General features: G+C 39.1%; 1 protein-coding gene across 5 annotated transcripts in view; it reads left to right on the top strand.

Moving 5' to 3' along the window:
* Positions 1 to 23,383, top strand: part of HOOK3 (hook microtubule tethering protein 3) — a 95,991-nt gene that overhangs the window by 57,793 nt on the left and 14,815 nt on the right. For 3 of the 5 annotated variants that reach the window (XM_071581402.1, XM_071581405.1, XM_071581403.1), the window contains 9 exons: positions 240 to 380; positions 1,909 to 2,110; positions 5,295 to 5,405; positions 7,952 to 8,039; positions 8,602 to 8,671; positions 13,420 to 13,560; positions 15,806 to 15,893; positions 21,341 to 21,375; positions 22,178 to 22,260. In XM_071581402.1, the coding sequence (XP_071437503.1) occupies positions 240 to 380; positions 1,909 to 2,110; positions 5,295 to 5,405; positions 7,952 to 8,039; positions 8,602 to 8,671; positions 13,420 to 13,560; positions 15,806 to 15,893; positions 21,341 to 21,375; positions 22,178 to 22,260 (959 nt within the window). Of the gene's footprint in view, positions 1 to 239; positions 381 to 1,908; positions 2,111 to 5,294; positions 5,406 to 7,951; positions 8,040 to 8,601; positions 8,672 to 13,419; positions 13,561 to 15,805; positions 15,894 to 20,555; positions 20,694 to 21,340; positions 21,376 to 22,177; positions 22,261 to 23,383 lie in introns of those variants that run through there. The other 2 variants (XM_071581404.1, XM_071581406.1) reach the window with 2 other exon arrangements.

Here is a 23,383-nt window from a genome sequence, read left to right as displayed (position 1 = left end):
TCAGGATTATCTTTACGGGAACATACATCACCTTGTGGTTTTCCAAACAGAAAGACTGATAGCAAATTGGAAGCATCAAAAAAGTCAATCTGCTTCTACATTTTGAATAAGCACATTGAACTGTTCTCCTTCACTGCACCAGAAGGCTATTTCATGTATTTTTACAGGGGATAATGATGAGGAAAGGTAATTGTGACTCAAGATGAGAATTTATTTTCTCATTTTCTTCATTTTTACAGATTAGAAGCTGCCAAAGATGACTATCGGATACGCTGTGAAGAACTAGAAAAGGAAATTGCAGAATTGAGACAACAAACAGAAGAGCTTACTACATTGGCAGAGGAGGCTCAGTCTTTGAAAGATGAGATAGATGTACTCAGGTAAACTCTGTTCCATTAACCCTTTTTAAACTACTAACTTTTAATTTGTGTATTTAATTTATATTGCCTCTTGTTTAAATAATTTAACTACTTAAATAGAAACATTTTCTCTATGCCAGGGTTCTTCTGGATTCTTGTTTTTAGTACACAGATCAATACACAGTTCTGCTTAAGTAAAATAGTTGCTTATTGTGTACCTTAATAAGTAACTATTAGTCAATTTAGCAACTCTACACAATCTGATGGTTTTAGCAGGGCGCTTGCTGGTCTATTGAGTATTTGCTGCTCACCTTCATCCTGACTTGGGCATCTGTTCTCATCTGGACACTATGCCCTTTCCTTTTCTGGGTTTGCATTGTTCAGACTTTGGGTGGTGCTTTTGGTTCATCGTATAATGCTATTGTGAACATCTGTTGCAGCTCACATTGCCACTGGATTTTAGCACCCAAAATTCTCATGATTTGATGATGCCAGGGGTTGATAGGATGGGACAGCCACTTTTACTATGGAACATAATCCTTCACTATTGGCACCTTGCTGCCATGGGTTGTTCCAAACAGTTACCCATTCTCTCTAGCAAGGCTTAGTTTAATATTGCTGTTTCTAGTTCACCAGCAGCTTTCTACCAAGGCTATCTGTCTTCATCTCCTCTATAATTATATAAGAAATGAACCCATCAGGCTGCACAAAATCCATAAACTATCTGTGTGGGTGGCATGAATTCAAAGAGTAATTCCTTTCCCAAGAGAGAGGCTCTACACGTCACTGGGGATTATAGATTTGACTTGCCTCAATGTCCCATAAACTGATGCATCAATTCAGTGGGAGATTGCCTGGATTTTTTATCAAATTGAATCCGTAAATGGGTTGGTTCAGAAATTAAACTGAGGACAGTACTAGTAGCAGAGGTGTGGGTGGTTAGGGGATGAAGGCAATTGCTGTCCTGGCAGTGCAGCAGATGGATGGGAAGAACTCTGAAAAGTTATAAACACAGCCTGCTATTTCTTTTTTTTTTCCTTTCTCTTTTTTTTTTTTTAAGAAGGACTCAAACTGCAAAACTATTATGGTATTTCTGTGTCACCCAGTATAAATTCATCAGGAGATGAATCTTTAGGATTTCATTCCTGGCTCTCATTAAATAAATTGAAGGCCAGATAGTTTTCCTCTTTACCCTTTTAAAATGCAGAATAGAAGATAATTTAGAATTGAAAGGAAATTAGAGACAGTGAAGTTATTTTAACTACTGTTTTAAGATTGGAAGCAGATAAGAAAGCTGTATTAGGAAGAGTAATAGTTTCTGAAAGAGCCTCCATCAGCAGCAATTTGAGTTGGCAAATAGGTATGGGAGGAATGCAGACAGTTTAAAAGTGAAAACATTAGTAATAAGAGGATGTGATTGCTTTATTTTCTCCCCATTATGTCTCAGAATGTCTTCTGCATTAAAGCAAACTACTAGTGAGGGAGTATTTAATTTTGTTAGTTTTGTTAGTTTTCAGAGTTCAAATTCAATACAAATCTGTTCCTTCAGGCATTCTTCTGATAAAGTAGCCAAGTTAGAAAGCCAGGTAGAGTCATACAAGAAGAAACTGGAAGACCTGGGTGATTTACGGCGTCAAGTGAAGCTTTTGGAAGAGAAGAATACAATGTACATGCAAAATACTGTGAGTCTGGAGGAAGAACTAAGGAAGGCTAACGCAGCCCGCAGTCAGCTGGAAACATACAAGAGACAGGTGAGGAGAAGCATCATGCAGTAGTACTTACTGTTCAACACTTCCTCTTCCTAATATGGCTGATACTTCAAAGTAAAATAGAAACTGTGAAAAAACTAGCTCCTTCTGTTTAGAAGACTTCCATGTTTTGTAGGTACTACCTTTGTCCTCCTTTCCTGCAATTGTTTTCATTATTACAAATTTATATTAGTTTGCCAATAAACAGTCTTTCTTACGTTTAAAAAATCAACAGGTGGTAAGGGGGTTTTTCTAAAGTTATTCATAATTCTTATATTCAGTAGCAGGGCTTGAATTTTAGCCTCTTCTTTCAGAAAAAGTATGTATTTTTCACTTAAAATTTCCAGCCGTGAGGAACACACTGCAGGTGGGCTAATTATTCCTGTGGTTAAGTAGCCCCTTTTTTTTTTTAAGATTCTATTTTTTTATACGTCTGAGTTTTTTCAGTTAAGAAGAGAGAAGGACACATGTCATCCCTGTTGTTTATGTGCACTCAGCAGAGTACAAAATGTGTCACCAGCACGCTCTCTGGAGTGAATGGCATCTGATTATCCTCCTGCTTATCAAAGTGCCATGTGATGCTGTTTCTGTAAAGGTGGACGATGTGCTTAGTCTTCTCTCTGCTTCTGTGTTACAGGGACATGACATCATGCTGGCATTCTTGTTACAGGGCCAGACAGAGCATGGTTCATTAAAGTAGCAGTGCCTGCTCTGTATTTCTGTCTGATCAAGTGGTCACAGCACAGGGATCCGTGTTTGTCAGCTTACAGCGGAATGAAACACAGAAACAAGCACTACATTGCAAGCCCAGGACCAGTGTGTTTCCCTAAGACTTGATAGACTTCTTTTCCCTGCACTTTGCCATCTCATTTATTAAGACAACTAGTTTCTGCCTCTGTGGGCTAATTGTAAATACAGCCCAAATACTTTTACCACTAAAAAAGAACCTGGGCGAGAAAAATTATGAAATAATCATAAGGGAAAAGTGTGCAAAGCAGTGGCCTTCCACACATGAGTAGTACCAAGTCTATGGGCAACCAATATTTCAGTCCCTTGAATAGCTAAGCATGTGATAATGTTATGTAATCTCAACGTCTGCATCTGATTCTTCTTATTTCACCATGAGGATTTTGAAAGGGAAAGTCCCATAATTTGTACCACAAAAGTACTCCTTTTCTTCATTGTTCCCTGTATTTTATGGGTAGGATTTCCTATATGAGGAGCTGTTGATTGGTACATAACTGCTGATTGAGACTGGAATAAGTCTCAGATGTCCTGTGACAGATATTTTCTTCACTTAACTACAGTGCCACAAAATGAACTCTCTGTGTTTGTTGTCAGTGTCTGTAAGACTGGACTCCTTTTCAGACCTGTGAATTATGAGCCACAAAATTGTTTTTCTGAGAATCCTCAGTTGTGCTAGAAGAATTAAGTGAGAGATAAGGATTTTGATGTTATGTCACTGCTGAGCACTAGTGTGCTCCTGTAGTGGAATGTGTCATCTCGTGTGTGAAAGATCCAACGTCACTCACAATGGTGCTGTCAGAGGAGTTATTTATTTGGCTTACAAGCGTTGTGCTATGCAGGTGTAAGTGCTTGATTCAAACTCCTGTAGTAATTTGCAAGGAAATTGCATATCCAGTGCACGCAGCAGAAGCCTTTTCTAACAAAATTTATTGCAGCATTAAGCATTGAAATGTGAAGAATCCAGCATAATTTTTATGTAATTTTAATTCAGCCTCTTTGTGCATGTGCATTCTGATATATTTTTAACAGTATGTCTTGCTTTGCTTTGTTGCAAATTTCCTGCTTTACTCATTCCACATGCAGGTAATGCTTAGTAAATGTGATGGCTGTTCATTTTTTTTGCCTCCTTCAGTACCATGAAAGTGTGTATCTTTCTATACCTTCACAAGACAATTAGATTCAAGACAATTAGACAGTATTTTCTGCTATGTTTTTTTACATGCCATTACCATAGCATGAGTGATTACAAACATTAATACATTTTCCTGGTTGAGGTGAAAATGTACATATTTTGCAAGTGAAGGCACAGTCACGGGTGAAAGGCCTGTACATTTCTTTCAATACCTGCAGTTATTTTAATAGCTGAGTGATTAATGTCACATCTGAAAAATTTAATTATTTTTAAATCTAGCACTTTCATTTTTTAATGTCAGAAAATGTAGGCCTGTGCTATTTTTACAGCCTTTAATTTAAGAACAACAGCAACAAAGTCCTTCTCTAAGACTTAAGACCATGCATATTTTAGGCCTCGTAGTTATTTTTCGGTAGCTGTACACATTGAAAACAAAAGGCAGGCAGAACCACTGGGCAGTTTTAATGCAGATATGGCTACTGCTTTGCTTCACAATAAAAGTAAATCTCTTCCTGTGTAATCTGAAAGCCATGAGAAAGCCTTCCTACGAATTCCTTCAGAAGAAGCTGTATGTCTTTATCTGAGTCTTCATTCCGCCTTTGTGTTTGCACTTCAGTCTTGATTGAGCTTACTTGCTTCCATGCTCTCTGCATTATGAGCTTCACTGATGTTCTTTGATAATAAATGCTGAGAGTTTTGAAAAGGGAAGATTTTGCCTCCCGTAGTGCTCAGCTTTCAGATTTCTGCTCACTTAATTTTACTGACCTATAGTTGAAAGTATACAGGTGACTTTTTTAGCAGCGTTTCTCCCTGAAAACTGTTTGTGAGCCTGTGGATGAATCTTTCTATTAGACTACCTGGCCACATAAACTGGTAGTTGAATTCTGAGTGAGGCTTATGAAATAAAGTTAACAAAAGGTGTGTAGGTAATTTATTTTCTTCAGAGTTGTTTTTTTCTTTTTAATAGGCTTCTCAGAATACAGGGAAATTTTTCTGCTTTTCCTAAGCTCTTAGGTCCATAAAACTATATGGCTTTTCTTTCTATAAATGTTGCTTGAACTTAAATTCTTCATTTAGATGTACTGAAAATAATTGACAGTTTTTGTGTCTTTTGCTTGTACTATGATCTAATATTTGCTGTTTATTTGGCTGAAACACAGAGCAACTGATGAAAGTAGTTTTTAGTATATCCTATTGGTATTATTTCACTTTTTTACAACATGACTCATGGTGCATGGTAACTGGCTACTTTGTCTTGCGTATTTTGTTTTAACATTTGCAGACACATTATGATTCTTGTTCTCACAGGCAGTTGAACTACAAAACAGGTTATCTGAAGAGTCCAAGAAAGCTGATAAATTAGATTATGAATGCAAACGACTGAAAGAAAAAGTAGACAGCCTCCAAAAAGAAAAAGATGTAAGTGCCAAGGTGTTATTTTTTGTTAGTAATGATAGCAATTTCCTTCATAACACAGAGATATGGTAATTACAGTTAGCAATCTTTTTAAATTAGAAAGTCTCTTTTCACCTAAAATTTTAGTGTTTCTCTACAAGATTCTTTTTAAACCTAAGAATTATTCAACATGGAGTAAAGTGACTCTACTAAAGCATATGGAACCATTTTTAAGAGGAAAGCATTCTTCTTTAGCATGTCAAGTTGTTTGCTGACTATTTACCATGAGAAGGTTAATAAATACCCAGAGTAAATTCATGTATTCTGAAAAACTATTTACAGTAGGGTTTCTACAGTATCATCCTAGAACTAAACTCCTGTTGCATTTTTTTTCTATGCATTCTTTGAGGTACCATCACTATGCTTCTCTCTGTGGAGTCATGATTAATGTAGCAAGAAGCTTAGTAGTTGTGCAGAGGGAAATGCCCTTTGTGGCGATCTCACCTCTTATGACAGCTCCTTGTTGACCTGTCTTGTACTGCCAACATGGAAAACAGAGGGTAGATACCAATCTATCCTTTTCCTCTCATGCCATTTGCTGTTAGTGATTCTGTGATTGATTGCTCTGCCCTCTCTTGCCAAGACTGATCCTTCAGACTTCTCTGACACAGTCATTTCTCACCAGTTAATTTTGGCTTGTTTCATAGGAATGTATATGCAGGTGCCTAAAACTACCTCAAGCCAAAGTCAGCATTTTGAGTTAGTGGTTTCATTGATCCAACTTCCAGAAATTCTGTAGGCTTTTCCCTCAGTGGTCATATTTCATGTCCTATTCTTTCCAAAATTTCCAGGCCCTGCAGCTGAATGTCATTTGATCTGAAAGTTTTCAGTTATGTTCATAGGTCATTGATTTCCATTTTTTATTAAATTTTCAAACTACAGTGGACACTTAACTTACACATCACTTCCATCTGCCCTTCATTTCAGGCTGCAATGCTTGGAGCAATTGTATTTGTACTGTGCTTTGACTTTCTTTCCTGCTCTTTATTTTTAAATTAGGGTTTTTGTTGCCCAGTTCTTTGTTTGGCAGTGGTCGGGTTGTCTTTGTGGCTTATTCATTGCTCGGTTGACCATTTCATCTTGCACAAAGGATCTGAATTACCAGGTCGTTGTCATACAGGTTTGCTTTTTACCCCCTGACAAATAGCATTTTTTGAGCTATATGTTTTTAAGAACATTCTTTTGGATGGATATGCACCTATGAGAAGCACATTACAGCTATAAGTCTGTCATCCTACGAATGTAGTGTTCACTGTCTGTGTTACCTACTCTTTCGGTTCCCTATTGTGACGTACTTTATCAGTAAGGTAGCCCACCACAGGTCACAAACTTTGTAGTGCTATCTCATGAGTTATGTTTTGGATACAATTAATGAAGTTGATTTTATCCTTTTCTTCATGTTTTGGCAAAGCATGGTAGTATGTTTGATATCTTCAGTTATGTAGCTTGGAATTTTACCTCTGTGATGTGTTGTGTGATAAGTACTAAGATAATTTGATGTGTTGCTTGCACAAATGAAACTCTAGAGCTTTTTCTAGTCATTGAAATATTCTAGCATTGGATAATCAACTGTTAATAGAATGAAATGCAAGGACCTGTCAGCTATCACAACTTCATACCTACAGAGAGCCAGAGTCTGTCCTGGACCATTTAGTAATACTGAACATGTCTTATTTTGGACCAAACGACAACTTGGATCATTACATAGTTGCCATTTTCTTTTATTTTTAACTCTCGGCAACCTCTAGACAAAAACATAGTGCTGTCTGTAGATTCTCCTTTTTTGCCAGAAGGGGAATTGTGCCTCTTTGAAAAGAGTATTTGCCTGATGCTACTGCACTTCTTTCTGGATCCCAAGGTAGTGCAGTCCTGTTCTTCAGTTCCCTTTGAACTGAGTCTTAAGCAACTAGTTTTCTTTTATAGCCAAGACTCTGGTGCATGGCGAGGCCAGCTGATACACAGGAGGAATGGGATACAGAATTGCTGCTCACACTTTCACTGGTGAAAGGCAAACAAAATGGAGTTAAAGCAGTTGGTTATGTTGACTGTATATTCACCTGCTCCTTATTTCACTCCTGGCTGAACCTTGCATTCATGGTGAGGGAAAAACCTGTAGTCTTAATTCACTTTCCTTTTCCTTGGAATCAACTCTAATGAGAGGAAAAGGAAAATGGCCAAGTGGTTGCAGTGAATGCAGTTTACTATCTAGTACCAGAACTTGGTGTCTCCAGTATCTTGATTCTGTAAGCTTATACCTTTTCATTTTTAGCCCTGTAAAATCAGAAACCCTTCTCAACACTCCCCTCCCCCGTCCATATAGAATATAGACTTAAATTTATTCTGTTATGAAGTAGACTGACGTACCTCAATTTAAAAGTGACTTCTACCGCTGCATTAAATTCTTTTTGAAGTGTTGAAGTCTGTGCCTTTTGGTGACTTGTGCACTATTAAAGATGGATTTGTAGTGCAAAGACTGATTATCATTCTTTGTTCTCTTCCCAATTATTCAGAGATTAAGAACAGAAAGGGATTCTTTGAAAGAAACTATCGAAGAGCTTAGGTGTGTACAAGCTCAGGAGGGTCAACTCACCACTACAGGTAAAGGATAAATAAAGGACATTAAATGCCTCTTTTCTAAAGTTTGCAGTTTAGTACAGAATAGATTTAAACTCCTCTAAAATCAGAAGTGAAAAGGTACTTAACTATTCATAACTTCCTAAACAAGCAAAAACTTCGAATGTTACTTCAGTCAATCAGAAGTTTTATTCTCATTCCCAGTGTAATATTTTTGTAATATATATCTTATTTCTGTGTAATTACATAATTTTCTCTAGAGACATATTTTCCCATGATGTCTCATATAATGTGGTTTATTTGTATGTGTAATGTTGCAAAGCTTTTTGTAGTTCTTATATAAAAGCTTAGATAATAGTAGAAAATAAAATGCAAAATTATTTCTTCAGAATGGATAAAGTCAGAAGTAGTGATTATTCTCCAAGTGAAATGATGCTTGTCTATCTTGCTGTAACCTGACTTTGTGTCATTTTATGTTGACTAGCTATAGTCTAAAACTTTTAAACTTCTAGAACTATGTTTACTTCTAGTCATGTTAAGAAAACAAATGTTGCGCTTGCAAAGTTTTTTGCTCTTCCTTACTCAGGATTGATGCCTCTGGGAAGACAAGAGCCTTCCGACAGTTTAGCAGCAGAAATCATTACTCCTGAAATAAAGTAAGCTGATACATGCTTTGTTTTACTAACCTTTACAATGGTCGATGACAAGTTGAATCTGAGCCAGCAGTGCCCTGGCAGCCAGGAGGGCCAACCGTGTCCTGGGGAGCATCAGGCACAGCATCGCCAGCTGGTCGAGAGAGGGGATTGTCCGGCTCTGCTCTGCATTGGGGCAGCCTCAACTTGAATAGTGTGTGCAGTTTTGGGCACCACAATATCAGAAAGATATTAAGCCATTAGAGAGTGTCCAGAGGAGGTCTACAAAGATGGTGAAGGGCCTTGAGGGGAAGCCATATGAGGAGTGGCTGAGATCACTTGGTTTGTTCAGCCTGGAGAAGAGGAGACTGAGGGGAGACCTCTTGGTGGTCTTCACCTTCCTTGTGAGGGGAAGAGGAGGGGCAGACACTGACCTCTTCTCCCTGGTCACCAGTGATAGAATCCAAGAGAATGGCTTTAAGCTGTGTCAGGGAAGGTTTAAGTAGGGTATTAAAAAAGGTTCTTTGCCTAGAGGGTGGTTGGGCACTGGAACAGGCTCCCCAGGGCAGTGGTCACAGCACCAAGCCTGACAGTTCAAGAAGCATTTGAACAGTGCTCTCAGGTATGTGGTGTGACTCTTGGGGATGGTGTGTAGGGCCAGGAGTTGGACTTTGATGATTCTTGTGGTCTCCAGAAGGTAAATCCTGATTTGCTCTAAACACGGGTTTTTGCACTTTTTCCAGCTGCTGAAGTTGGCCTCCATGCCTGCTTGATAGAGATGGACAGTAGCAGTGACTATTGTATGTCTGAAATTTACCAATCTGGAGGTCAAGGCTGTTGCTTCTGCTGATAAATGAGAAAACTGCACAAAGCAGCACTCTGTAGAAGTAGCTACTACTGCTCTCTTGTCCCTCCATGATTACAGAACATGGTGTCTTTCTTGGTCCCCTAAAGAAGACTTGCAGACTAAATGTAGTACTTCTTGAGGCATTTCAATCCATGGCCTGTTAGTTGCACCTGAGATAATCAGCAAGTCAAGTGACTGAAGATGTTAGCAGGTCTCATTGAAAAAGCTTTACACTAGATTTGAAGGGGAAATGGATAAAACCAGGCTCACTAGAGATAAGCTTTGTGTCAGCATGCCAGTTTTTGACAGACAAGGTGCTATTGAGGTCCTTCAGTTTGCCCGTGATGAGCATATATGACATGTCCCTGTATTTATGTGTGCAGCATCACAGCCATTTGAATGGAGTGAAGAGATAGTTATGAATGCAGCAGGAAGGATGGCTGTTGGTGTGTTAAAAAGCACAGAAGATTCTGAGAACACTCACACTGGAATTAGGGCTTCTCCCCCACAAAAAGGGTGGCAGGATCAGTACCCCAGCTGAAATGCATTTGCACCAATGTCTGCAGCCTGAGTAACAAACAGGAGAAGCTGGAAGCCATTGTGCAGGTGGAAAACTCTGAGACAGTTGCATTCATGGAAACACAGTGGAATAACTTGGATAACTGGAGTGCTGCAGTGGATCGCTATAAACACTTCAGAAGGGATAGGCAAGGAGGAGGAGGCGATGGGATTGCTGTGTATGTTAGGGACTGTCTCAATTGTCTGGAGCTTGATGATGATAGAGTTGAATGTTTATGGGTAAGAATCAGAGGGAAGGCTTACAAGGCAGATGCCCACCCAATTAGGATGAAGCGGCAGATGAAGTATTCTAAGGAGTGACGAGAGGTCTTATGATCTCTGGCCCTTGTTCTCATAGGGGACTTTGGCTTACCAGATGGCTGCTGGAAATGCAACACAACAGAAAGTGATAGGTCTAGGAAGTTCCTCGACTGTGTGGAAGATAACTTCCTGACCCAGCTGGTGAGCAAGCCAGGTGGGGAAGGTGCCCATTGGACTTGCTGTTTGTGAACAGAGAAGGACTGGTGGGTGATGTGATAGTCAGAGCCCATCTTGGGCACAGCGACCAGGTAATCAGTTTTCAACTCTCAGAGAAGTAAGGAGAGATGTCAACAGAACTGCCACCTCGGACTTCCAAAGTGCAGACTTTGGCCTGTTTAGGAGTCTGGTTGACAGTGTTGCTTGAAAGGCAGTTGTAAAGGGCAAAGGAGTCCAGGAAGGCAAGAAAGTACTCTTAAAGATGCAGAAGCAGGCTGTCCCCATGTGCCAAAAGATGAGCCGGCAGGAAGACTGTCTTGGCTGCATGGAGAGTTTTGGCTGGAACTCAGGATAATAGAGTTGGGAAGAATTTGGAAGAGCAGGCAAGACCTCTCAGGGGACTACAAAGATGATGTGCATCTATGCATGGAGAAAATTAGAAGAGCCAAAGTCCAACTAGATCTTAATCTGGCTCTGGCCATAAAAGATAATGGATGTCTGTATAAAAGCATTCACAGCTTAAGTAGGGTTAAGGAAAATCTCCATCCCTTACTGCATACAAGGGAAACTATACAAATAAAGGACAAGGAAAAGGCTGATCAGCTTAATGCCTTCTTTGCCAGTCTTTAATAGTAAGACCACTGGTCTGGAAGAGAGGCAAGATGCTGAATGAAGCCTCCATAATACAGGAGGAAACAGCAGCTTGCTATGTCATGAGGGTGGATGAGATCTGCCCAAGGGTGCTGAGAGAGCTGGCAGAAGTGCTCATCAAACCACTTTCAATAATTTACCAGCAGTCCTGGTAAATGAGCAACTGAAGCTGACTGTAGATTAGTAAATGTGACCCTCATCTAAAAGAAGGACGGGAAGGAGGATCCAGGAAATTATAGGCCTGTCAATCTGATCTTGGTGCCAGGAAGGGACATAGAGCAGATCCTCTTGAGTGCCATCACACCGCACATGCAGGACAACCAAGGGATCAAGCCCAAGCAGCATGGCTTTGTTTGTTTTGGGTCCAGCAGGCAGGACAGGGAAAATATTCATTGAGTATCTTGAATTGGAAGGTACATTAAAGGTCATCTTGTTCCACCCCCATTGCCATGGTCAGGGAACCTTCAGCAGACCAGGTTGCTCAAAGCCCCAACCAGCCTGACCTGGAGCACAACAAGAGTTGTGGCATCCACGGCTTCTTAGGGCAACCTGTGCCAGTGCCTCAAAACCCCTTCAACAGTAAAGAATTTCTCTTTACTAACTAATCTAAACCTAACCTTTTTCATTTGAAGCCATTCCCCCTTGTTGTGTTACCCCCATGCCCTTGTAAAAATCAGCTCTCTTGTAGGCTCCCTTCAGGTACAGGAAGGCTATTCTGAGGTATCTCTGGAGTCTGATCTTCCTCAGGCTGAAAAAGCCCAACTCTCTCAACCTTTCTTCACAAGAGAGGTGCTCCATCCCTGTGATCAACTTAGTGGCCCCCTCTGGACTCACTTCAACAGGTCAATGTCCTTCCTGTATTGGCGATCCCAGAGCAGGATGCAGTGTTCCAGGTGGGATCTCACCAGAGCAGAGGGGCAGAATCCCTCCCTTGCCCAGTTGGCCACACTTTCTGTGGATGCAGCCCAGGGTACAGTTGACTTTCTGGGCTGCAAGTGCACATTGTTGCATCATGTCCAGCCTCTCATCCACAAGCACCCCTAAGACCTTCTCGGCAGGGCTGCTCTTGATCTCTTTATCCTCTAACCTGTACTGATAAGGGGGGTTGCCCTGACCCAAGTGCAGCACTGTGCTCTTAGCTTTGTTGAACCTCATGAGGGTTCCATGGGCCCATTTCTTGAGCTTGTCCAGGTTGCTGTGGGTGGAATCCTGCCATTCAAGTGTAGAATTGCGGGTGTTGTTTGACAGCAGGCTGAATATGTGCCGGCAGTGTGTGCCCAGGTGGCCAAGAAGGCCAGTGGCATTGTGGCTTGTATCAGCAACAGGGTGGTCAGCTGAACCAGAGCAGTGATTGTCCCCCTGTACTCAGCACTGGTGAGGGCAAACCTCAAGTTCGGGGTCCAGTTCTGGGTCCCTCAATGTAAGAAGAACACTGAGGTGCTGGGGTGTATCTGGGAAAGGACAACAAAGCTGGTGAAGGGTCTAGAGAGTAAGTCATACCACGTGCAGGGGGAGTTGTTTATCCTGGAGAAAAGGAGGTTCAGGGGTGACCTTAAGACTCTCTACAACTACTTGAAAGGAGGTTTTAGAGAGGTGAGGGTTGGTCTCTTTTCCCAAATAATAAGAGATGGGACTAGAGGAAATGGTCTCAGGTTGTGCTAGGGGATGTTTAGATTGGCTGGGTGGAATAAAGGGTTTGTCAAGCATTGGAACAGGCTACTCAGGGAAGTGTGAGTCACCATCTCTGGAGGTATTTGAGAGATATGTAGATGTTGTGCCTGGGGACATGGTTCTGTGGTGGACTTGGCAGTGCTAAGTTTATGGTTGGACTTGATCTTAAGAGTCTCTTTCAGTCCAAATGATTCTCTGAAAACAGATCAACAGGGTTGAACTGACTTGCTCAGGTTTATGCAGTAGTTCAAGTGAGTTGAGAGTATAGCCTTCATTCACACTTGGTATCAAGTTTTGCAATTCTCTGTGTTTGTCCTATAAACTTGTTCACTTGTGCTCTTGAGATCTAATAGGGTATTCACCTGACTTCTTGCTGTGCTTTTTACAATTACAGCTCTTTGAATTAGGTTTATGTTTGAGAGTTTGAAGACATGATTGTTTTTTCAGCTGTCTCCCTTAAATAGATAAAGATGATATTTGTCATAATTGTACTACCTGTGGTAAACTGTTTGGTTTGTTATAAAGGATGCCATTCTTTTTGCTACAAAATTGTATTTTATGTATTTAGGGAGAAACTCATTCGCCTTCAGCATGAGAACAAGATGTTAAAATTGAACCAAGAAGGTTCTGACAATGAAAAGATTGCCTTATTGCAGAGCCTTCTTGATGATGCAAACTTACGGAAGAATGAACTGGAGACAGAAAACAGGTATGAATTTTTGTCCTCTGTTTCAGTTGGGTTTTTCTAACAATGCTGTATACTTTTCACTGGTCCAGTACAGGCAAGCCGAGGACAAGACAGACATGGACTTAGTGGAGCCAGTCCTGTGAAAGGCCACAAGGATGTGATTACAGGACTGCAGTGTCTTTCATATGAGTAGAGTGTGAGGGATAGAGACTGTAGCCTGGAAAAGAGAATGCTCGGGGTGGATCTTATCAATGTATCTTATCAAATTATCTAATGCGAGGGTCTAAAGGAGATAGAGTTACACTCTTCTCTGTGGTGCTCAGCAACAGGGCAAGAGGCAGTGGGCAGAGCTTATAACACTTTGTATTTCATCTAAATATATAAATGTACTTTTTTTTTTTTCCACTGTGAGGGTTGCTGAGCACTGGACTGCATTGCTCAGAAAGTGGTTGTCTCCATTCTTGGAGATAATAAAACCCAATCAGATATGTTCCCTGGCAGCTGCTCTAGCTGACCCTGCTAGATTGAGCCAGTCAGACATCCATGGGACTGGATAGTGCAGCTCAGCATGCCACAGTAGTTGGCTGATACTGATGTGAGGCTACTGAAGCTTCGAATCTGCTCTCTGTCTTATCTTCACCTATCTTCCCCTTTGATTGGGTAAAGGACCTGAAGCCTGGGAAAAGGTAAATATTGAACTCACCTTCAAGAAAGGCAAGGAAAAGAATACAAAGAACTACAGAGACTGGTCAGCCACAGCTCTTTCTGGGAATTTCATAAAGCAAGTTCATCTGCAATCAGTTTCCAGTTGCATGAGGGGCAAGAAAATAATTGGGAAAGGTCAACATGAATTTATTCAGGGCAAATCATGCCTAACTAAAGCAATTGTCTTGACAATGAGATGACTGCACATGTGAAGCAGGATGAACAGAGAATGGTTCTTAGCTTAGCTTTGGCAAAGCCTTTGACGCAATGGCCTATGCTGTCTTTTTGTTTAGAATAGTTAAATATAAACTGAATTAGTGGACAGTAAAATGAGCAGAACATTGGCTGGACAGCTGAGTCTAAGGTCTTACTCTTAGTGATATGAATCCCAAATGGCAACCAGTTCCTCAGGCATCAATACCAGGGCCAGTGCTGCCCATCACCTCTGTAAACAGCTTGACTAGTGAGAGGGAGTACACTCTCAGTGAGTCTGGGAATGGTACCACTTTGGAAGAGTGATTAATATTCCAAAAGGGGCAGCTGTGATTCAGAGGAGCTCAACAGTCCAGAGAAGTGAGCTGATGGGAGCCCTGTCCCTGGCTAGAAGCAGTAGGCTGCAGAGCAGCTGTGCTGCAAAAGCCTTAGAGTCCTACTGGGCAGCAAAGTAGTGTTATCCGGATCTTGCAGTTGGCTGTGATCTTGTCTGTCCTCAGCAAGGTACAGGCAATCAGTCTGCTAAAATTATTGTTTGCCTCTCATTGGTACTTACGATGCCACATCTGGACGTAATGTATAATTTTGGATTCCCCAGTACAAGAAATACATGGATGTGTAGGAATGCAGCAGAACACTGCTAAGGTGATGGAAGCTAGAGCGTGTGATGAAGGGATAAAACCAAGAACTGGGTTTGTCTGGGCCAAAGATAAGGTGGCATAGATGCAGATCAAAGTATGATCTCCTCTGTCTGATGGGAAGGGGTCAAGAATACAGTCAGACTCTTCTCAAGCCAATGTCAATGAAAAGACAAGAGGCAACAAATGCAATATGGAGGACAGGTCTGACCTCTAGAAGAAAAGCTCAAAGAAACTTTTAGACCTCTGTGCTTAAGAATGTCCAAACCTGGTAATGGATGTGGTTCCCTGCAATCTGCTAAGTGCACCTGCTTTAGGAAGGAGGTTGGATTTAGGCAATATCTGGAGATCCCTTCCAACCTACAGGCTTATAAAATTCTGTAACTGTGTAAAAGCAGTAGGTGAGCAGCTCTCATGCAGTAAAACTGATTGTTAGAAACTCTTGTGTCATGTATGTAGAAGTAATTTCTGCATGCATTTATGTCATCCTGGAAGAGAATATCAGAATGTTGTGAATAACTATTGTGTATAATCTCTGGAGCTGCTGTAAGCTCTAAGTACTCTTGTGAATTTTTTTGCAAATAAATTACAGTATTGCATCTGTTGTGTAGATAACTTGAAAACACTGGAAGCTAAAAATCTGACTTCCTCTTGCAATTGTTTGGGTTTTTCCTGACAAACATATATTATCTCTGTTGTCTTTTTCCTAGATTGGTAAATCAGAGACTTCTAGAAGTGCAGTCCCAGGTTGAAGAACTACAAAAGTCTTTACAGGATCAAGGTTCAAAAGCTGAAGATGTAAGTAGAAATGTACATCAGACTTACATTGGAGTAGTTACCATTTTTGAAACTTTCACCTTTTTGTAAAAAAAACTATGTAAAGGAAATAACAAACATATTTCTGATAGTTTTCCATATTTACTTGTATGTTCTTATCACTAAATTGTGCTTTTTTAACTAGGATGTAGGACATTTGTGTAAAACAGAAACCATCCTATGTAGAGAGGGTGTCACACGTTTTATTTGAATAATTGTGTCTGTTCCAATAGAAAGATTAGCATTTAAGTTACTTAATTAGAAGAGAGAGTTTTACAGGGAATTCAGGAAATGTTCATTCTCCATGAATAAAGAAGTTACTTTTTATTTAGTTTTTTTATTGAAAATTAAGGCCTTTCCAGCCACTGGAAGTTATGCCATTGTTGATGTAAATGTATCTCATCATGGAAAAGGCCAGGCAGATCAAAAGTAAAAAAAAAAAAGTCAAATAATTAGGCTCTCGACATCATGCAGCATTTTCTGTTTCTGTATATGGAGTTAATTTTATTTTAAATGTATGAGTACACATTGTAGGTGAGTTAGTGTGGAAAACAACTTTCAGTCTTCCACTCAAAAATTGTTTGCCATCTTCTGTATTTGAAAAAAGAAGCTCTAGAACTTTCTTGAAAGCAGTGATTTGTTGGACTGTACATGCACAATGTATGCTCACAATCTCAGTGTATTGTGTTGCTAATTGGCAACAAATTGTAATAAGTTGCTTTCTATTTTTGTGGCTTTGTTTTAACTAATTTATATAAAACAGTGAAGTTTTTACTAGCTGCTTATGTTCATTTAAGAATGTGTTTAATTTAGCTTATTCTTTAATTTTCAGAATAAACTATGTGAATGTAAAACATCTAGTTGAGTTCTAATAAGATTATTTTCCTAAGTAATTTAGGATGTGTTTTAGAATGAATTTTCGTATAGGTCCATTCTGAAATGTTTTGTTGTCTTGCTAATTGGCCAAAATCAAATTTTTCAGGGTGAACTAGAATGTGAAAAAATTATTCTCAGATATAGATTATTGTAAATGATACCTGTCTACTTGTATTCAGCTTTATTTACTGTGATTTTGACTGTGTCCCTTTGTGAGGCTGTGGTTGGGACAGTAGTTTAGGGTGTGTCTGTCACTCGGTGTCAGGACTGGTGTGTAGGTGCCATCTGGGATGGTTCTGTTAAAGACACCACACACAGCACAGCCTCTGTGTGCACCTGCCTGCCCTTGTCAAATCAGAACTGGCAAGTTTGTAATTCAGGTGCTGCACTCATGGCTTCTGTGTAGGTCTGGCCATACTAGTGATGATTTATAGACACTAATCCCATCACCTGTTTTGCTGAGCTCAGTGTGTAGGATTTCATTTAGTCTTAAAGAAGCAAAGGAGTGAGTGTAGACTCAGAGAAATGGTGAGGATGCAAGAACCTCTGACTTTATGGTCACCACGTGCAATCTCCCTGTCAAAGCAGAGCAGACCTCAAAAGAAGTTAAACCCAGCTGCTCAAGTAGAAGGAAGCTGTGCTGGGACTACGTGAGTTACCCATAAGATACCCATACAAAAAGAGCAATTCGTCAGAAACATGAGTAAAAGGATTAGGGCAGACATGGCGTGCAGTTCATTGATGCATCATTTTCAGCACGTTTTCTCTGTTTTTCACTACATTTCTGCAGCAATGCACTGAAATCATATTTTTATATATTTAGACTGTAAATATGCTCAACCCAGAAAACTGAAGACTCCAGTTTAATTAAGTTCAGAAATGTATGATGAGGGCTCAGGTTTGAGTTTTGTTGGGATTTTGTTTGGTTTTAAAGTTGAAGTTTTTTTTAGGCCTGTGCAAAAAGTAATCTAAATACTGTCCTAACTCAGGCAAGGGTCATTGCAGAGAAACAGAATGCCAAAGTCCACATGGGGAGGCACTTTTGATTTTGTATTGAGGTGCAGTGGAAGGCAGCTGTTCAAAAGATGTCAGTGCTGTTGGGCCTGTAAAGGGCAGTGACAGGTTCTGTTGTAATGCATGGTTAGTCCATCCTGGCTGTTGTCTTGCTAGCCAGGGAAAGATCTCCTCACTCCAGTCCTCCAGATTATAGAATCAACTCAGACATGTCTAGTGTGGTCAGAATAGGTTTGATTTATTGTCCTCTAGAATGCAGTAGTTGTGTGGGGTCTGCTCAACAGTTACCCTGAACAACTTGGACTAAATAATTTGCATGCCTTATCATCACTGTCTTTTCTCATCCTGGTTCTCCCATTCTCTGCCTTCATCACTTCTGATGTAAACACTCTGCCTTTAGTTACTTCTGCCCCACTTTGCTAAATCCAACCCACGCCTGATGTTTCTCATAATGTTACATATGCAGTCTTAGCTTTATATGCTGTTACTGACACAACACCTCCCTAGAAGGTCCCCAGAACTCTGTTACCTGCTCAGTTGCCTGTGAAGTTTGGCCACTTTGCTTATTTGGTGAAACAATGGTTTCCTGGAGAAGTTGTGGATGCCCCATCCATTGAGACATTCAGGCTTTGACAGGGCTCTGAGCAACCTGATCTAGTTGAAGATGTCCCTGCTTACTTCAGGGCTTTGACTCTGAGACCTTTAAAGGCCCCTTCTGACCCAAACCATTCTATGATTACTCTCAGCATCTATGAAATATGATCATCCCTCATGGGGCTGTTTATAAGTCACCATCTTCTCACAGCATTACTGGTTTCATCAAGCAATTTTCTGAAGTGATATCCCATAGTTTCCATCACCCTCTAAGTTAGCCTAACCTCCAAGTCAGAGCCTAGCCATCTACCTGTGACATTGACATGTAACACAAACCCAAATTTTGTCCTGAAAAGGTGGACAGACCTGTTCCTTTGGCTTATTTAAACATAAAGGAAATTCTAAACAAAGGGACTTTTTTTCTATATTTTTTAATGTAAATGAAAGATAGAAATTAAATCCTGAAGAGCATACCTGTTTCCTAAAACCGCACTGTAAGAACTATTTTGTTCTGGTGTTTTGTAAGTGGAGTTTGCAGTGGGAGGAAAAAGTGAATTAGCAAGTGTGCATTTGCTGATTTTTATAATTTTGTTATAGGTATGTACTTCTATTATGAACAGGTAAAACATGAATGAAGTTAAATGTAAAGCTAAGTTAAAATTAGGTAAATGTTTTAGGTTTATGTTTTTTTTTTTTAGACTGGGATTTTTATAGGAGACTTATCTTCCTACGAGAGAACAACAATTATAGTAATTCCATTTTAGGAGCAGAGGATTTGTGTTTGAGTCTTTAAAGCTTACTGAGACTGCAAAAAACCCCAGAATGAATGTTTTCCCATTTTTAGTATAATTTATTTGTATTTATCTGCCTGGCTACAAATATATAGAGTGGCTAAAATAGCATATTTTAGGTTTTATGTTTCTTTTTTCCTGATATTATCTTTTGGGTAGATTACTGTGGGTAAACTCAATTCTGCTTCTTCTAGTTCTGTGGTGTTTGTCACCATTAGTTTCTTGCTTGTGAGAACATGAACTGTGTAGTTGGGTGAGGGGTTGTTCCCACAACAGTGCAGGTACCAGGCAAATAACGTATGTGGGAATAAAGCAGGACAGTCAGTGCAGACCAGTACTTGGTTTTGTCAGTTTCAAGCTAAACCCAAGTGCCATACAAGGATAACAAAAGAAAGCTGATTTCAATTTTTATTTTCTTACCTTAGGGAAATCAGCACTGCTTCCAACTATTCCCTTTCTTGTCCTGACCAGTCAGTAGTCCCCTAAATGATGAGCTAAAAGTGATGGTTCCCATTCAAATGATTTGTGACCAAGAAAGACAGACACAAATATTTTTGTTACAGGAAAGGGGGTGTTGCTGCAGTTGTTCAGAGGACTAGAAAGAAAAAAACCCAAATGGGCGAAACGTGCAAATCCATAGCTGCTACAGATTTCTGACTGTGAAGTCAAGAGTCTTCTTGGCTTCTTTTATGGTTCCCCCACCTTTCTAGTAGTGTGATAAGAAAATCTCATTTGAAAAAACACACCTCAGGAATGTAATCAAAGACGGTATTTTGAAGTATAACCAAGCTAAAAAGCTTATTGAATGCTTACAGTCATTGTTTCTACTAGCAAGGTGTCTAAACCTTTGTTGAAAGAGCATTGGAGAAAAAGCAATGAAGTAATTTTGTTGATGATTTTATCTAATAGTCTGATGGTGATCTGAACCATCAGTCACATGCTAACCTCCAGCATGAATAGTACTGGAGAAATACCAACCAAAAACACACGTTCAGATTTAAATATTCTACATTTGCTTTGTATTTAATCAGTGTGGCAATAACACAGTTCAGTATCATACACAAAAACATACACATCTCTTAATTTTGATTGTAGCCCAACAGACTACCTATTTTCCTCCTTTTTGTTCATTGTATGGTTTTTGTTTTTAAATGACTTTCCAAAGTAGCGGTTGCTCTCCTTTGAAATTCTGGTTTAAAAACAATAATTTCTAAATGTACTTCCTTATTATTTTTATATTTCTGGGTTTAGTGATGTGTTTTAGTACATGGTTGCAGAGTGAAATTGCTCATGAGAACAGAGGAAAAAATTATGCATGTGTGAAAAAATACACAGCTTTAACTTTTTCTGTTCATGACTTTCTAAATAGTTTCTTCTGTTGGCTGCTGTTTTGCTTTATACTAATGTCATCTCTGTTTCTTGGCATGGGCTTCTGCTCAAGGCTATTGTGAGTATGGCTTTCTATTTACTTAACACTACTTTCAGTTCATAGATATTTATTGGGTTTGTTTTTTTGAAAGATACTCACTATGTATGAAGTGAGTTTAAAATTAAAAAATTACTTCAAAGCTTTTATTCAAAGAGCTTATCTAAATGTGATTTAACCATAAAGTGGAATACTGTAAGTTGTATGGTAATTTCTGTGTGCCTGTAATCAGTAAAGATAAGAAACAGAAAAAGGGTAAAATTTCTGCTATACTCCCGTCAGAAATCGTCTGCTCCTGGTTTCTATGGGGATGGGAATTTACTTCAACTAATTTGCTACATATCTTCATGCAAATACCAATGCAATGTTGGTAGGACGGCTCTCTTGCAAATTTTGCTGCACTTTCCAATTTTAGGTCAATTTACCAAGTCCAATTATGAAAGTACTGAACAAATTAAAACAACTGAAATATAATTCTGTCATTTATGGATCTTGGCTTAATTGATCTAGTTCCCAGGGAAATATCTGTAAAGGTCTAAAACGTTCAGTTTCACTGAAGTCACACAGCTATGGAGAGAAAGATTGTTCGCACAGAGAATCCGATCTAAAACTGAGGTTAAAAAGTTGGATTTTGGTTAGAATGTCAAAATGGCATGTTTTAAAATAACTTTAAAGTTTATTAAAGCTTCACAGCATATTAAAATGAAATATTTAACTTTCTGTTTTAGTCAATTCTTCTCAAAAAGAAACTTGAAGAACATCTGTAAGTATTTCTGTTTGCCTGTTTTGTTTGCAGTTTGAAATGGTGTGTTTTTCATACAGTGAGAAAGGCAGATAGTCATTAGTCCTGGATCTGGAAAATATACAGCTAAAAGGCATTAGATAACACAGGAATGTTAGGGAATCTGCAGTTCAGGTTCTGTTTTTATCTCCTAGAAAACCATTGTGAAAGCAGTATGAGTGATGAGAGAGCCATCATTTCATGTTGGTTAGAAGACTTTGCTTAACCTTTGCTCAGGAGAACCAAGTAATTTGGTTCTGAGGAAAGCATGTTATATACAAACAAAATTAATTTGTTTACTCTTTAGTATACATTATGGCACAAAAGGTAATGCTTCAGGAATACTTAGGAAGTTCTGTCATTTATTGCACTATTTTTGGATATCTTTTTCTTCCCTAAAATGCAAAGAGATGTTCATTTTTTGACTGGCTTGTAAAAAGGTTTTCTGTTGCCTTTGGTTTTATCCATTCTTTCTCAATGTAATCTCAATATTAATTTTAGACACTCATTCTACAATTAGCGCTAAATTCTAAGTTAAGTTTTGTGTTCTGAGAAAGAAGCTGTTTTGCTGTTGCAGTGCTCCATACATCATAATGTTTTTCACCTTACTTAACAAATATTTTCACAGTGATGTTGTCACTTGTCCTCATGCCCTACAGCAAAACAAATCAATCATGCTCTCAGAAATATACCACTCTCTGAGGATTTTCTGAACTGCTTAATGTTTATTCAAACACAGTAATAATATTGGAAAAACAATGTGTACTCTTGTGGTTTGTGTCAGTGAGAAGCTCCATGAAGCTAACAATGAGCTACAGAAGAAACGAGCTATTATTGAAGATTTGGAACCAAGATGCAATAACAGTTGTGAGTTACCTGTGCAGTCCATTCCTGTTTTTTTTGTAAAGTATTTCATAAGTAAGGTCTTTAATTATAATACCTGAAGGATGTCAGGTAAGCAAAATGTATGTTTTTAATGGAAGTGACATACATGTTGTTAGTTTCTCTGGAAAATATGGGGACCAGAAAAATTGCTTCTAACACTTGAAATGCATTTTAGAGACCACTGTAGTAAGAAATCATAGAATCATAGAATGTTAAGGGGTTGGAATGGACCTTAAAAATCTAGTGCCAGCCCCCAGATTGACATGGGCATAGAAATACCATGTCACTGTCCTATCTGCCGTTGAACTTCAGGTGTTCAGAACTGTATGTCTAGTATGACCCTAATTTAGAAGATCCTTGCTGCCATCACCAGGTTATTTTTACTTCCTATATATATTCCTCCAGTATGTTTTCAAAAGTGTGTTGTAATTTGAGAAAATTTTCTGTTACTGGTCAAAGAGAATGTAAGATACTTATCACACTGCTCAGATGGTATCTAGAACCCAGAATCTGGTTGGTTTTAGCAGCTTATTGCTACATGTTTTCCTAAGAAGTAATGAAGGGAGTACTCTAGGGTTTTTTCCAAGACTATTTATTATAGAATAAGGTAAGAGATTGTAACCAAGATTTCTAAATTTTGGTAAAATGGTTTTATTCATAATAAGATGAAATTAAAAGTAGGATTTTCTTTTCTGAGATCTGAGAAGTTGTATAAAAGATGTAGTAGTGGCTTCACATATTCTTATATCAACACAGGAAAAAGCTGTGCAATGAAATTGTCCTACTAGTCTCCATTGCTGCTTATGAAAATGTGAGAGGAAAATGAAGTTTAATATATTTATGTCACATTTCTGGTAGAGTATGTCCAGTGTTACAGTTCAACAGATTTAGGCAAGAGTTGTGCATGTTAAGAATTATTCCTCTTACAAAATGAGAAGAGTCATGTTTGTCTGTATTACATGCCAAGATATCATAGAAGCTCTAAGTCATAAGTAAAACTGATTTTCCAAGTGTGTTCAGTAATGGGATTGATTTATTATTCAATTTTTTTTTATTTTTCATAATTTCAAAAAGCAAAATTCATGTAAAAAAAGCCATTTTACGA

The sequence above is a fragment of the Pithys albifrons genome, chromosome Z (assembly GCF_047495875.1).
Source record: "Pithys albifrons albifrons isolate INPA30051 chromosome Z, PitAlb_v1, whole genome shotgun sequence".
Lineage (NCBI taxonomy): Eukaryota > Metazoa > Chordata > Aves > Passeriformes > Thamnophilidae > Pithys > Pithys albifrons.
Note: the sequence above shows the minus strand (reverse complement) of the source record. Positions and strands in the feature narration are given on the sequence as shown.